At 59.4% G+C, this 14960-nt stretch overlaps 1 protein-coding gene across 4 annotated transcripts in view; it reads left to right on the top strand.

Annotated features, from left to right (window-relative positions):
• Nucleotides 1-564: 564 nt before the first annotated feature.
• The window catches only part of LSP1 (lymphocyte specific protein 1), a 38849-nt gene continuing 24453 nt past the window's right edge, over nt 565-14960 (top strand). For 3 of the 4 annotated variants that reach the window (XM_070782618.1, XM_070782617.1, XM_019954495.2), the window contains exon 1: nt 565-724. In XM_070782618.1, coding sequence (XP_070638719.1) covers nt 657-724 — 68 coding nt within the window. In that variant the 5' untranslated portion in view covers nt 565-656. Of the gene's footprint in view, nt 725-13868; nt 13989-14960 lie in introns of those variants that run through there. The other variant, XM_019954499.2, reaches the window with a different exon arrangement.

The raw sequence follows: 14960 nt of genomic DNA, 5'->3' as shown, positions 1-14960 counted from the left end.
GCGGGCCAGTCCCGAGTCCCCCGGCCACGGGGCCTGGCAGAGTCCAGGGGCAGCAGAGAGGCCCCGACAGTTGAGGAAAGTCAAGAAAACTGTGAGCAAACACGGGGGTGGGAGAGGGGGCACCTGTAGGCAGGGCAGCTCAGGCTGGGCCCCAGAAGTCTGGAGAGCAGGGAACGAGGGGTGAGCCAGCCGATGGCCCAAGGCTCGGGAAAGGGGACCATGCTCTGGGCGTGCACCCAGGAGATGCCACCCGGGGAGGTCAGCAGGCTTCACGTGGAGGCTTCGGGACCGGGCCCTGCCCTCTGCCTGGGAACAGCAGCCGTGCAGAGGTGGACTTCGAGGCTGGGACTGCGGGCGGGTGGGGGGTTCCCGTGCGGGGTCCCAGCCCCCACACCCTGCACCTGAGCCTCACCTCCGCCTCCGGGCCCTCCAGGCCCCTGCAACTTGCTTAACGCTTCCTGGTGACTCGTGTTTTTTTTCTCTTCTCCTCTTGCAGCAACAGATTAGAAAACAACACCCCAACCCCAGCCCCGATGCGCTCCAAACCTCAACCTGCAGCCGGAAGGGGGAAGTGAAACCTGGCTGGGGGTGGGGGCTCCAGGGCGGCCGCCCCAGGAAGCGCCTAGAGCTGCAGCTCACACGCACAGTGAGGACCGATGGCGGAGGCTCCCGGCCATCCCGGCTCCGAGGAGCGGCGGGAGCTGCTGGCGGAAGAAGACACAGGGTAAGGCCCGGCCGGGCCACACACACGCCCAGGCCTGCACAAGCCTTTGCATCTGCATGTTGTGGGGCTGCGCTTAACCCGAGGTCTGTGGCACCGCGGGTCCGGATGCGGCTCACAGGCTGCAGGGCGTCTTCCTGGGTCCCTGTCCCCACCCCGCCCGGGCAGCTAAATGCCTCTTCCGTCTAATGCTGCAGCTGGGCCTCGCTGGGAAAGGGGGGTTCACCCACCCGCCAGCGGGATGCGAACCGGGCTCCAGGCAGGCTGGACGCCCAGGGAAGAGCCCGGGCCTAGGGCAGGCAGGGCGGAGACTGTGAGGGCAGGAGGTGGGGTGGGTCCTGTCCAGGAGGCCTGGCCAAGCGGGGGTGCTCAGCCTCGGGAGCCTCGAAGCCTGTGCTGGGAGTCTGACCAGGCCCTCTCCCAGGCCGCCCTGCTCCGCTGGGGGTGAGGAGGCAGAGAGCACTGCCGTGTCTGAGTGTCCGGCAGGCGGGGCTTTGGGTGGGCTGCGCGTGGGCACAGCCGGAGATGGGAAGGGACGCTGGCAACCCAGGCATCTGCAGGAGGCCTTTGGGCTCTGTGGAGCACCCCCACCTGAGATGGGGGTAGGCAGGGTCCCTGGCTGTGGGGGTCTGACTGTCCTAGGGTGCAGGGGCTGCACACAGGAGTGGCCAGGGCTTGTGGGCGGACAAATGGTTGAGGCCTGGGCAGCCGTGTGGAGAGAGACCACGGGCCCAGCGGGAGGATGGCAGAAAGGAAGGAGCAGAGGGAAGGGGTGAGACGCTCAAAGCCACAGGACTGAAGTGGACCTGACCAGCCACCCCGACTTGCTCCAGAGCCACTGCGGGGGGTGGGCGAAGGGAGAGCCAGCCGGCCCACTAGGACCCCCGCTGGCCAAGCCACCATAGGCTGGGCTCCCCGCGGCCGCAGGGCTTCCTTGCAGAGTGGGTGCTGCCCCCAGCTCTCCCATGGGAGGCTGGAGGCAGTGGTACCCGGTTCCACGATGATGCATTTATTGAGGAGGAAGGGATGCTGGAGCTGATGGTGAGGCACACGCACAGGCAGGTGGAGGCGGTGCGAGGGCGTCTCCTCCCGGCCGAGTTCCAGGGGAGCCCTGGGTGGGGGCGTGGGGCTGAGTCCTGGGGGGCAGGGGCAGCTGGGGTCTGGGGGGGTCAGGGCGCACCTGCCCGCCCTGGGCTGTCAGGGTAGCCGGGGGATGCCGAGCAGGACCCGCCGCTTGCCATAGAGGAGGGGAGAGAGGCATGACCCAGGCTTGGCGCCCCAAGGGGGCAGCCCGTCCTCCTGCGGGGCCAGCACGCCGCATGGAGCAGGTGATAGGAACAGCTGTGTCCTCGCTCGGGAACGGCTCTTCACGTCAATGCCACCCAGCCCGGGCTCCCATGCGCCTCCGGCCGCCGCATGCCCATAGAAGGGCACGACTTGTGCGGCCTGGCAGGGGCCTGCCCACTTCTTGGCCCCATCCTTGACCCCTCTCCTCAGCTGTCGCACACGCGGAGGAGAGGGGGCAACGGAGGCAATGGCCACTAGCCCCGGGCTGGGCGGCTTGCCGGGGCCTGTCCCTGGGGCTCGGGGTCTGCCGGGCGCTTGGAGGGAGGACCAGTCCAGAGACACCCCCTGCCCAGGAGCTGGGCGCCCCCAACATCCACCCCCTGGCACGGTGCACGTCCTGACCTTTCAGAATGAAACTGAGACCCAGGGCGGGGGGGTGGGAGGGGCGGTTCTCGCTTCACAAGGTGACGAAGGGAAGCGGGGATTTTTCTGTCTGTGGTGACAGAGAAGTCCCCGACGCCTAGGCAGGGGACCTGCAGCTGGGAAGCCCCTCCCGGGAGCCCCCCGGAGGGCCAGGGTCTGCTGGGACAGAGAGCAGAGCTCAGAGATGGCCAAGGTCTGTCTCCCAGCCCCCACTGGCCGCCCACAGCAGAGCCATCAGGTCGGTGGGTCCAGGGCAAGCCGTCCCCTCAGACTGCTCTAGCACGAGACCGGCTGCCTCAAACCACCCCAGACACCTGGGAGCCCTCCCCGAGGCCAGGCCGGAGCACGCTGGTCCTCCCTGTGCCTGCCGCCACCCGCAGGCAGCATCCCGGGCCCCTCCCCACCTCCCCTGCATCCCCCAGCTGCAGCCCTGCGCCTCCCCTATTGGCTGGGACACAGGGTGGCCTGCAGACCCCTGCCCCTTCCCTGGCCACGCTCTTTGTCCACAAGCCATGGGACCATGTCCTTCCACCGGTGGAACCGTGTGCCACGGAGCAGCATGATCCATACCCTGGCGTGGCCACTGCTGCCCCGGTTGCACGGCCCTCACTGCCCCACAGCCTGGCCTTCCCAGCCCTTCCGCATTCTGGAAGGTGCCGGAATCATTGCAGGGATTTTTTGAACAGGGTCCTTTGAACAGGACCCTCCTCAACCTCCCTGGCAGCCTCACTCCCTCTCCAGGCTTCCAAAGTTTCCTCTGAGCTCCCCTCCCCGGGTGGCCCCTACCCCAGGTTCCCTTTGCATCTGCCACTGCCCACAGTGGGGGCCCACGTAGAGCTTGGGTCTGTCCCCTCCTCGGCCAGGGCTGGGATAGGGTGAGCGGGTGTGTCCCTGACCCCCAGGCCACTGTCCCCCTCCAGATAGGGTGTGACCCCCACCCAGGTGACGCTGCCCCCTCACTGCTCCGTGTGCCCAGCTCAGGGGGCAGGCGGGTGGCGGGGGGACAACCTGCAGGCCCCCTCTCTGGGCCATCTGTCTCTACAGGCCCTGTCGAGCCTGCCCTCTGCACTGCAGGATCTGCAGGACAAAGGCCGCTGGTCCCCATGAGGCAGCGTGCAGTGGAGGAAGGGTCGAGCTGGCCCGGAGGCCTCGGACATGTCCGTCCGGCCAAGGGAGCCAGGGTGGGAGGGGCCCGTGGCACCGGAGAGGCCCTGGGTGGGGACCCCCAGGCATCCCACGACTGTCCCCGTCACCCACTTGCCCTCCCGGCAGGCCCAGCACCACCTGATACAGTTGGGTACACGGCCTGGAGCAGCGAGTGGCGCCAAAGCCCGCTCAGGAAGGCGGACGGCCCCCCTCAACTGTGCGGGCTGATGGGGCGGAGGGATGGGGGCCACACACTGGGGCTCCTCTCCCGGCCTCCGGCCCAGATCCGGGGGCGGCAGTCAGAGCTGGGTCAGGCCTCAGGACCCCCAGGTGGGCCTCATCTCCTCCTCCCCCAGGTCAGGGGTCTCGGGCGCCCGGAAATTTCCCAGGGGAGTGGGAAGGCTGAGCTCAGCGCAGATGATGGATGCCTTCCTTCTGCGCCTCCTCCCGCCTCCATCTGGACCCTTCACATCCCCTCCTCGGTGCGGGGGAGGGAGAGGACCTTCTCACACACTTGGGGAAGTCACTGCAGGGCCCACCCTGCAGACTTGGGAAGCCGGAAACCCTTCCCTGCCTCCCCACCCCCTTCCTGGTCCCCATCTGCCTCCTCAGAGAACAATCCTGGAGCCGCAAGGGCAGAACCAGGGGGGTCTTGGGGCCAGGATTGGCGGCCCCTGCCAGAGGGGTACCGTGGGTCAAAGCAGAGCTGGCCTCCCCCCACGCCCCCCACCCCAGCCCGCCTCTGCAGCAGCACCCCTCGCAGGGCCCAGAGCGAGGGCCAGCCCCCTGGGCAGTGGCAAGAAGCCCCCTGGCCCACCTCTGCCGCAGCACTTCTCGGAGGGCCCAGAGCGAGGGCCAGCCCCCCTGGGCAGCGGCAAGAAGCCCCCCGGGCCAGCCCTGAGCGTTGCCTTTGCCTTCCTGGGTTCTGACCCAGGGCAGGGGCTGGGTGGGCCCCAAACCCCAGGGCAGATGGCACCAACTGCTGCACCTGGCCTGGGACTTTCTGGGGTGACTGCACCCCACCCCGAGGTCTCAGTTTCCTCAAGGGCACAGTCTTCACTCACACCCTGCACCGGCCTCGTTGAGCACTGGAAACCAAGATGCTCACTGCCCAGCCAGGCAGGCCAGTGCCAGGGCCCCCTTTCCACAGGCAGAGCTGAGGCTTGAGGGCTGCACCCACTGCTGGAGGGCATCTGGGCACCAGCTCTGAGCATCTGCTTTCCTGCCGGGGTCCAGGTCCCCTGAGATCCAGTGAGGAGTCAGGGGGACCCAGAGCTGGCTGGGATGCCCTCAGAGGCCCTCAGAAATCCCGCACACTGGTGCCTCCTGAGTTTTCTGGGACGTGGAGAGCCACCCCAAATACAGCACAATTCAGAAGACACCCTGGGGTCCATCCCCAAAGCAGAGATGGGGTTCAGCACCGGCAGGGAGAGCAGGTCCTCTCCAGGGCCCCCTGGAGAGGTGCCCACAGCTTCTCCCCCAGGCCCAGCCCCAGCCCTGTGCATCTCGGGGTCCTCTTTCCACTGGCTGCTCAAGGCCTTCTTGGAGAAGTGGGTGGGGAGGGGGCCTGGGCCACAAGGCCACCAGTGAGGGCAGTTCCCAAACCTCCCCAAGCCTGAGTCAGACTCGATGCCATGATGAGTGGAGATCCAGCAGGGAAGGCACAGGCGGGGTGCAGGCCCTGGGAAAGCTCAGCCAAAGGGAAGCCCCTCACACCTCCCCTCACACACGCGAGCCTGGAGGGAGGGGGCTGGGCCGGCCTGTGAGGGTGTGGAGTTTACAGGAGATAAGGGGATGGGGAAAATCAGGCCTCCTCACCGGCCAGCACGGCCCTGCAGTGCCAGACACAGGCAGATAAGGGGTGGGGGGTGATGGGAGAGGAAAGCCCTGGCCCTTTCCTGGGGTCAGGCCCGTCTGTCAGCTCCCCGCCTCTGAGCCAGGAAGGTGGGAGCGGGTGGGTGGAGGAGGGAGCACTGTCTGGTCCCCTGGCTGGTGGGGAGCGGCTGTCTGGGAACCTGGGAGCTGGGTGCGCCTCGCCCCGCAGGAGCCTGGAGCAGGGCCAGAGCCGGGGGCAGGAGGACACAGTGGTCAGCAGGCAGAGCTGGCAGGGAGTTCGGGGGGTGCAGCCTCAGCCTCCCCACTGTCCCCCGGGTGAGTGAAGACTGGGAGGGTCGCTGCCTGACCCTGTGCCTGGGAGGTGGGGCCTCAGACGCTGCTCCTTTCCGTCCCCTGGGGGAAAACACAGCCCCTCACTCCAAAGGGGTCTGTGCCCCTCCGGGAGAGGACCTGCTCTGCAGACGGCTTCCCTTCTGGGTCCCAAGGCTGCCCATGCACCCTCTCCTCTTTAAAACAGAAGTGGGACTTGGGACAGATGGATCCAGCCAGTTGATTCTAGCGGGGTCTGGAAAGAGCGCGGGCCTTCCTCCTGGTCCCAGCCCCTCCCCAAAGCCCAGCCTCATGGGATTCCCACCACAGCACGCGGGCCCCTCTGCCTTGCTGGACTGAGGCACACATGAGAGATGAGCTCCCAGGAACACTGCTGCACCGAAGTCACCCAGGGGCCACTGCCACTGAGACCACCAGCCCTGACCCCCCTTCACACTCCTCCCTCACGGACTCTCACTGTCTGGTACATCTTTTTTAAAAAAAGTTCACTGATCTGGCTTTACTGGGCTTAGTGGCAGCACGCAGGATCTTCAGTGATCATGTGAATCTTTCGTTCTGGCGCACGGACTCCCCAGGCAGCACATGGGCTCCGGGGCCTGGGGCTCAGTAGCTGCAGTGTGGACTTAGTTACTCTGCAGCATGTGGGATCTTAGTCCCTGGACCCGTGACCCCCGCACTGCAAGGCGGAATCTTAACCACTGGACCACCAGGGAAGTCCCCGACGCACCTTTCACTGAGATACAGCTCTGTAAGCATGCGTGTGTGTGTGTGTGCGTGTGTGTGTGTGAGAATGTCTAAACAAGAGGACAGATCCCTCCCTCCCCAGTCCCTATTTAAGTTCTGTTGTGGCACTAACCTTACTGGGGAGAGGGTATGCGCCTTTATCTTCTATAGCCACAAGTTTATGAACCACGTCTTAGTCACAGAAGAAAGAAAAAAGGATAAAAAGACTCAACAAGAGAAAAGTATAAATGAAAAGAAAGGTAGGAAGCAGGAACAACTAGCTGGTGGATGGATGAATAGATGGATAATAGGTGGACGGAGAGATGGATGGATGAGTGAGGAGTAGATGGATGGGTGGTGGGTAAGAGGATAGAGGTGTGGATGGATGGGCGGATGGATGGGTGGATAGATAAATGGTGGGTAGGTGGGTAGATGGATGGATGGATAAGTGAATGGATGAGTGAATGGGTGGATGGAAGGATGAGGGGTGGATGAATAAATGGATGATGGGTAAGCAGATGATGAGTGAATAGGTGGATGGAAGGACAGATGGACGGACGGATGAGTGAATAGGTTAATGGATGAATGAACGGCTGAGTGGATGAGTGGGGGTTGGGTAAATGGGTGGGTGGATGAACGGGTGCAGAATGGTGGGCTGGCTGGCTGGGTGGATGGTGGTTGGATGAGTGGATGAAGAGTGGGTGGATAGATGGATGTCGAGAGGAAGGATGGTGGGATGAATGGACATGTGGACGATGGGTGAATGAGGGGACGGAGAGAAGGAATAAGTGATTTATGGATGAGAGAACAGTTGGATGGGTGGGTGGATGGATGGATGGATGGATGGATGGACGGATGGATGGATGGATGAGCGAATGAGTACACTGATAAATGCATGAACGGAGGGATGTCTGGATGGATGGATGATGTGTGGATTGATTGGTGGGTAGGTAGATCGCTGGATAGCTGGATGTAAAGATGGATTGATCATGGGTGGGTGGATGGATGAATGAATAGGTGGGAAGATGGAAGTTGATTAAATGGATGGGTAAATTATGGGTGGATGGATGGGCAGATGGTGGGTGGATGAGTGTGTGGATAGATGTGTGAATGAATGGATAGGTAGATAGATGATGGGTGGATGAGTTTGCAGATAGACGTAGGAATGGCATTAGTGTATGGGTAAATAAATGTAACGTTATAGATAAATAACTGGACAGATAAATGCAGATGGATATACACAACTGGTAGATTTTTATGAGTGGCAAATTTAATTCAAATGACCGTTAGGTTTACTACTGTGGGCAAGAATCTCTAGAAGAAATGGAGTAGCCCTCATGGTCAACAAAAAAGTCTGAAATGCAGTACTTGGGTGCAATTTCAAAAATGACAGAATGATCTTGGTTCATTTCCAAGGCAAACCATTCAACATCACACTATGCCCTAACCACATCTATGCCCCAACCACTGATGCTGAAGAAGCTGAAGTTGACCAGTTAGCACTGACACCAAGAAAAGATGTCCTTTTCTTTACAGGGGATTGGAATGCAAAAGTAGGAAGCCAAAAGATACACAGACTAACAGGCAGGTTTGATCTTCAAGTACAAAATAAAGCAGGGCAGAGGCTAACAGAATTTTGTCAAAAGAATACACTGGTCATAGCAAACACCCTTTTCCAACAACGCAAGAGACAATTCTACACATGGATATCACCAAATGGTCGATACCAAAATCAGATTGGTCATATTCTTTGCAGCCAAAAATGGAGACGTTCTCTACAGTCAGCAAAACAAGACCTCAAGCTAACTGAAGCTCAGATCATTAGCTCCTTACTGCAAAATTCAGGCTTAAATTGAAGAAAGTAAGCCATGCAGCTATGACCAATAGGTCATTCAGGATTGACCTAAACCAAATCCCTTATGATTACACAGTGGAAGTGACAAATAGATTCAAGGGATTAGATCTGATAGACCGAGTGCCTAAAGAACTATGGACAGAGGTTCATAACATTGTACAGGAGGTGGTGACCAAAATCCCAAAGAAAAAGAAATCCAAGAAGGCAAATGGTAATCTGAGGACGCCTTACAAATAGCTGAGAAAAGAAGAGAAGCTAAAGGCAAAGGAGGAAAGGAAAGATATACCCATCTGAATGCGGAGTTCCAAAGAATAGCAAGGAGATAAGAAAGCCTTCTTCAGTGATCAGTACAAAGAAATAGAGGAAAACAACAGAATGGGAAAGACTGGAGATCTCCTCAAGAAAATTAGAGATACCAAGGGAACATTTCATGCAAAGATGGGCTCAATAAAGGACAGAACGGTATGGCCCTGACAGAAGCAGAAGATATTAAGAAGAGGTGGCAAGGATGCACAGAAAAACTGTACAAAAAAGTTCTTAACGACTCAGATAATCACGATGGTGTGATCACTTACCTAGAGTCAGACATCCTGGAGTGTGAAGTCAGGCGGGCCTTAGGAATCATCACTACGAACGAAGCTAGTGGAGGTGATGGAATTCCAGTTGAACTGTTTCAAATCCTAAAAGATGGTGTTGTTAAAGTGCTGCACTCAATATGCCATCAAATTTGAAAAGCTCAGCAGTGGCCACAGGACTGGAAAGGTCAGTTTTCATTCTAGTCCCAAAGAAGGACAATGCCAAAGAATGCTCGAACTACTGGACAACCGCACTCATTTCCATGACAGTGAGGTCACGCTCAAAACCTTTCAAGCTAGGGCTGAGCATTACGTGTACTGAGAACTTCCAGATGTAAAAGCTGGGTTTAGAAATGGCAGAGGAACCAGAAATCAAATTGCTACCTGTTGGATCATAGAGAAAGCAAGGAATTCCATAAGAACATCTACTTCTGCTTCATTGACTACAAAAAAGCCTTTAACTGTGTAGATCACAACCAACTGGAAAATCCTTAAAGAGATGGGAACACCAGACCACCTCATCTATCTCCTGAGAAACCTGTGTGCAGGTCAAGAAACAACAGTTAGAACCTTACATGGAACAGCTGATTGATTCAAAATTGGGAAAGAAGTATGTTAAGGCTGTTTATCGTCACCCTACTTATTTAACTTATTCAATTCAGTTCAGTCACTCAGTCGTGTCCGACTCTTTTCGACCCCATCGACTGCAGCATGCCAGGCTTCCCTGTCCATCACCAATTCCCGGAATTTACTCAAACTCATGTCCATTGAGTCAGTGATGCCATCCAACCATCTCATTCTCTGTTGTCCCCTTCTCCTCCTGCCTTCAATCTTTCCCAGCATCAGGGTCTTTTCTAATGAGTTGGCTCTTCGCATCAGGTGGCCAAAGTATTGGAGTTTCAGCTTCAGCATCAGCCCTTTCAATAAATATTCAGGACTGGTGTCCTTTAGGATTGACTCGTTGGCTCTCCTTATAGTCCAAGGGACTCTCAAGAGTCTTCTCCAACACCACAGTTCAAAAGCATCAATTCTTCTGCACTCAGCTTTCTTTATGGTCCAACTTTCATATCCATACATGATAGGCAGAGTATATCATGCAAAATGCTGGGGTTGACAAATCACAGGCTGGAATCAGGATTGCTGGAAGAAATATCAATAACCTCAGGTACGCAGATGACACCACCCTTATGGCAGAAAGTGAAGAGGAACTAAAGAGCCTCTTGATGAAAGTGAAAGAGGAGAGTGAAAAGTTTGGCTTAAAGCTCAGCATTCAGAAAACGAAGTTCATGGCATCTGGTCCCATCACTTCATGGGAAATAGATGGGGAAACAGTGGAAACAGTGGCAGACTTAATTTTGGGGGGCTCCAAAATCACTGCAGATGGTGATTGCAGCCACAAAATTAAAAGACACTTGCTCCTTGGAAGGAAAGTTATGACCAACCTAGATAACATATTGAAAAGTAGAGATATTACTTTGCCAACAAAGGTCCGTATAGTCAAGGCTATGGTTTTTCCAGTGGTCATGTATGGATGTGAGAGTTGAACTTTGAAGAAAGCTGAGCGCCGAAGAATTGATGCTTTTGATCCAACCACTGCATTCTGAAGGAGATCAGTCCTGGGTGTTCATTGGAAGGACTGATGCTGAAGCTGAAACTCCAGTACTTTGGCCACCTGATGCAAAGAGCAGACTCATTAGAAGACCCCGATGCAGGGAAAGATTGAAGGCAGGAGAAGGGGATGACAGAGCATGAGATGGCTGGACGGCATCACCGACTCGATGGACATGAGTTTGGGTAAACTCCGGGAGTTGACGATGGACAGGGAGGCCTGGCGTGCTGCGATTCATGGGGTCACAGAGTCGGACACTGATGGGGAAAATAATGGATAAATATGCGTGTGTGTGGGTGCATACTCAGTCGCTCAGTTGTGTCCAGTTCTTTGCAACCCTGATGGACTGTAGCCCACCAGGCTCCTCTGCCCATGGAGTTTTCCAGGCAAGAATGCTGGGGTAGGTTGACAGTTCCTACTCCAGGGGATCGTCCAGATCCAGGGACTGAATGCACACCTCCTGCATCTCCTGTACTGGCAGGTGGGATCTTTACCACTGTGCCACCAGGGAAGCCCAAATACGTACACGAGAGGACAAACACATATGTTCTCATGCACGAGTGGATGAGGACTTGCTAGGTGGGAGGGTGGGTGGGCATACGGATGGATGGATAGGCAGATATATAAATGGAGATACGAATGGGAAAGATAGCGAAATACTGATATTAAATGAATGTAAGTGCAATAGAATGTTTAGAGAGAGAGAAGGATGTATAACAGAATAGCAAATAGTTCACCAGCTGGGTACCAGGGCAAACGGATATACAAATTGGTGAACGCATGGATAATAGTAATTGACATATGCTCAGCAGTTATTTTGTTCAGAATGGAGGGATACCAGCTAAATGCTTCTTTTAAGGGTTTTACATGTTTACATTAAGACCTTTAAGTACATGGATGGATGGACTTATGGGGCATGGATGGATAGGTGATGGATGGATTGAGTATGGATGGATTGATGTTGAACGGAAGATGGATGGACAGATGAATAGGTAGATGATGGATGGATGATAGATGGTGGAGGATGGATGGATGGAAGGATGATGGACGGAGGACACATGGACAGGGGGACGGATGGATGGATGGAGAGAAGCGGCGAAGCTGACGTCGGGTGCTCTGCCCTGTGGTTCCTGTTGGGACGCGCCCCAGTTGTGAAACTGTGAGCCCTCGCCGCGGCATTTCAAGTTCTGCTCTTGCTATTAATCCCTCCCACCCATCAGTCCAATAAGTAATTGTGCAATTCTATTTAAGTTTCAGGGACAGGAAACTCCCACCACCCCAAGGCAGCCCTTTCCCCTGTGGAAATATTTTTCCTTCTTTTGAACCGAAATATGCTTTGGCACATTTCATTCCTGGCTGGCTGTGGCTGGGATTCCAGAACTAAGAGCAGGGGGCAAGGAGGATATGGCCAGTTGAGATGGGAACAAAACGCAAGCTTCCTTTCCCGGGGTGATCTGGCTCAGCCCGCAGCCCAGCCCTGCCGTCCCCCTCTCCCCCTTCCTCCTCGCCCCACCAGCATCTGGGGGTCTCTGCATCTCTGGCTGGGGGCTGGGACGCACAGTGGGCACAGCGGCCTCTACAGCACACCCCGCACAGTCTCCAGCCCCTCCTGGCTTGTGCAAGGGAGGCGGTGGGTCACAGGACGCAGCCTGATGCGTGGGGGCCGGTCTGAGCCCGAGGGCCCACCGCAAAGTCTCCAGCGGCCAGCACCACACCGGGTTACCGAGGACCCGTGGCCCACGTGGAGTCTCTCCGAAGGCTGCTGCTTCCTCCAACACACAGGGATTCACCCCACGTCCACCCACTCTTTGGTCTGATCCCAACCTTACTCTTCGTCCCCTCGCACATCCGCAGGAGCTCCCAGCCCCAGCAGCCCGGTGCAACCAGAGATCAGACAAGTTAGGGAGGCAGAGGCCGTGGAGTGGCGCTGGGGTGGCTGGCAGGCTCCCGGTGGGCTTGGTTCTGGCTCTGCTGGGCCCTGACCTCAGGTACCAGTCTGAGCCTTGGTCTTCCCACCTGGGGCACGGGTCTATGGTGGCATCTGCTTCTCAGGGTGGTCGAGGGCGTGGGTGAGCCTAGGGAGCTGCTGGATACGAGGCGGCCCAGCCCAGAGCTGGCCCTCGGTGACTCCCAGAGGGCGAGCTGGGTTGGGCCCTCCCCGGTCAGGCCAGTTGCCCGCTGCGCTCCGCAGTGAGTCACCAGGGGCGCCTCAGCCCAACCGGAGGAACAGTGGGCTGGGCTGCTGCTCCTGGGGCCTCGGCCAGAGCCCGGGGGGCAAGGGGGGCTGCCGGCCAGGCCACCGCGCTGACCTCGTGCCACTGGCCACTGGTGGGGAGGACGGCTGTCCCGCCCCGACGGGCGAGCCTGCAGTGGCCTCAGGAGCCTCGGTGCCCTGAGCCGCCTGGGGCCGTCTGTCAGAGGCAGGGGTGGGCAGCAGCCTCCCTACCGGGGAGCCGACGGCATTCCTGGGGTGCCCTGGCCTGCCCCTCGAGGTGATAACAGGAGCAGAGGGCTGGGAAGAAGCAAAGGGAACATGGAGACCGGGGAGGGACAGGAGGAGGGTAGGGAGGACGGACGGGAGGAGGGAGGGGGAGGAGGGAGGGAGACAGAGATTGAGAGACACCAGTGGGGAGAGAGGAGGCTGTGGGGCCAGGGGGCCGGAGGGCATCGAGCAGGAGGCGGCGGGGCCTGGCCTGGGACGGCCGGGCGGGGGGCGAGGGCAGGGAGCAGAAGGCCAGGGCCAGGCCCCGAGAGGTGGGCGAGGATGGGGGCCGGGGCACAGGGGCAGGGGGCCCCAGGAGGCGGGGGGCGGCTGGCAGGGGGGCGAGGGCAGGAGGGGGCACCAGGAGGCGGGGGGCGGCCGCCTGCCCAGCACAGGCCTCCCAGGTCTTGCTCAGGCCCCAGGCTGCCGCGTGGCGAGGGTTTCCCTCTGACATTTTTACTAGTCTCAGAAGGAGCCAGGGGATGGAGGTGGACGAGGCCGAGGCGGGTGGAGAAGGGGGCTGCGGGGGACCAACGTGAAGCAGCTGCTGAGTGTCCTGGTGCAGGAGAGAGGCCTGGAGCCCCGGAGCCCATGAGGCCGTGCAGACAGGGCCATTCGGGGTGCCTGGGGCAGCCAGCGGGCAGCCCACCCAGGTGACCCCCAGGGGCCAGAAAGGCCAGGACAGACGGATGGAGGGTCACAGACCTGCAGACAGAGAGAGGAGCAGGGAGGGGGTGTCAGAGCCGGAGGCCAGCTGGCCAGACAGAGGGAGAGACAGAGCAAGAAGGGCGTCGGGTGGGTAGAGAGAGGAGGGCAGAGGGTCCCAGGGCAGGAGGAGCCAGGGCAGCGGGAAGCAGCCTCTGAAGAAGCAGCCGCAGCCTCTGGCCCCAGGGCGGGGGTCAGGCCAGGTTGCCGGGCAGCCGGGCACCCACAAGCATCATGAGCAGCTCTGCGCTCCTGAGGAGAAGTTCTAGGAAACAGGGCCGGGAGAGCCTCCTGAGGTAGGTCCCTCCGCCCAGGCCGGGGCGTGGAGGGCAGGGCAGGGTGCCCGCGGGTGCCTCCCCGGGCGCCTGCGGCTCCGACCCGTGTGTGTGGGCACCCGCCCGCCTGCCCACCGTCTCCTCCGCCGCTGTGTCCTGCCACCAGCCCCGCACCCCCTCCGGTGACAAGCACGGCCCCAGTGAGGCATCCCCCACCTTCTCTGGTCCTGCTGGCCCCGGGGACCATCAGGTCACCCCTTACTTTGTAGAGGGTGAGGCTGGACTTGGCCCCACATCCCCCGCCCTGGCCGGCCCCTGGCGCACCTGCCCCGGGGGCAGGCACCGCAGGCCGCGTGCACGCTTGGAGTCCGGGCTCCACAGGCGGAAGCCGGGTCGGCGTCCGTGGACTTGGGGCCAGCGCCCTGCCCTCTCTGAGCCTCAGTCTCCTGCTCTGCACAGTAGGGGCATCGTGGCGCCTGCCTCACAGAGTCCTGGAGAGCAAGCAGAAGCGAAGGGCCATGGGTGGGCTCAGAGCCCCCGCAGCGCTGGGGCCTCGCCTCACGTCCCTGTGAGCCGCCCACAATGCCCTTCTCCTCCTCCACCCTTCCAGGCACCGAGGCCGGGGAAACGCGGCTTTCTCCACCTAGCCCGCCTCTGCTTCTCCCGAGCAGGGAGGGCCTCCTGCTTCCACAGGGCTGCTGGCCTGCTCCCTGCCTCCTGACAGCCTGTTCTCCCTGGGCAAACTGCTCGCTCCTGGGAACATGGGTGTTCCTCAGCACCCCAGGTCCACTGTGGCCCTGACTTGGGATGGGGCAGGGGCGAGGTGTGCGGGTGGGCTCCGCAGCCTCTGAGCGGAGCCGGGAACCCTGGCCCGTCCCGCTCCGGCTCACGGGGTCTCTGCAGACACAGGCATGGCTCTCTCCCCATCCCGCCCGGCCGGGCCTGAGGGCCACAAGGCCAGAGTTGGGGCCACGCAGAGTGCTTGCGTGCCCG

The sequence above is a fragment of the Bos indicus genome, chromosome 29 (assembly GCF_029378745.1).
Source record: "Bos indicus isolate NIAB-ARS_2022 breed Sahiwal x Tharparkar chromosome 29, NIAB-ARS_B.indTharparkar_mat_pri_1.0, whole genome shotgun sequence".
Taxonomy (NCBI): Eukaryota; Metazoa; Chordata; class Mammalia; order Artiodactyla; family Bovidae; genus Bos; species Bos indicus.
The sequence above is the reverse complement of the archived record's forward strand: the minus strand, read 5'-3'. Positions and strand labels throughout refer to the sequence as shown.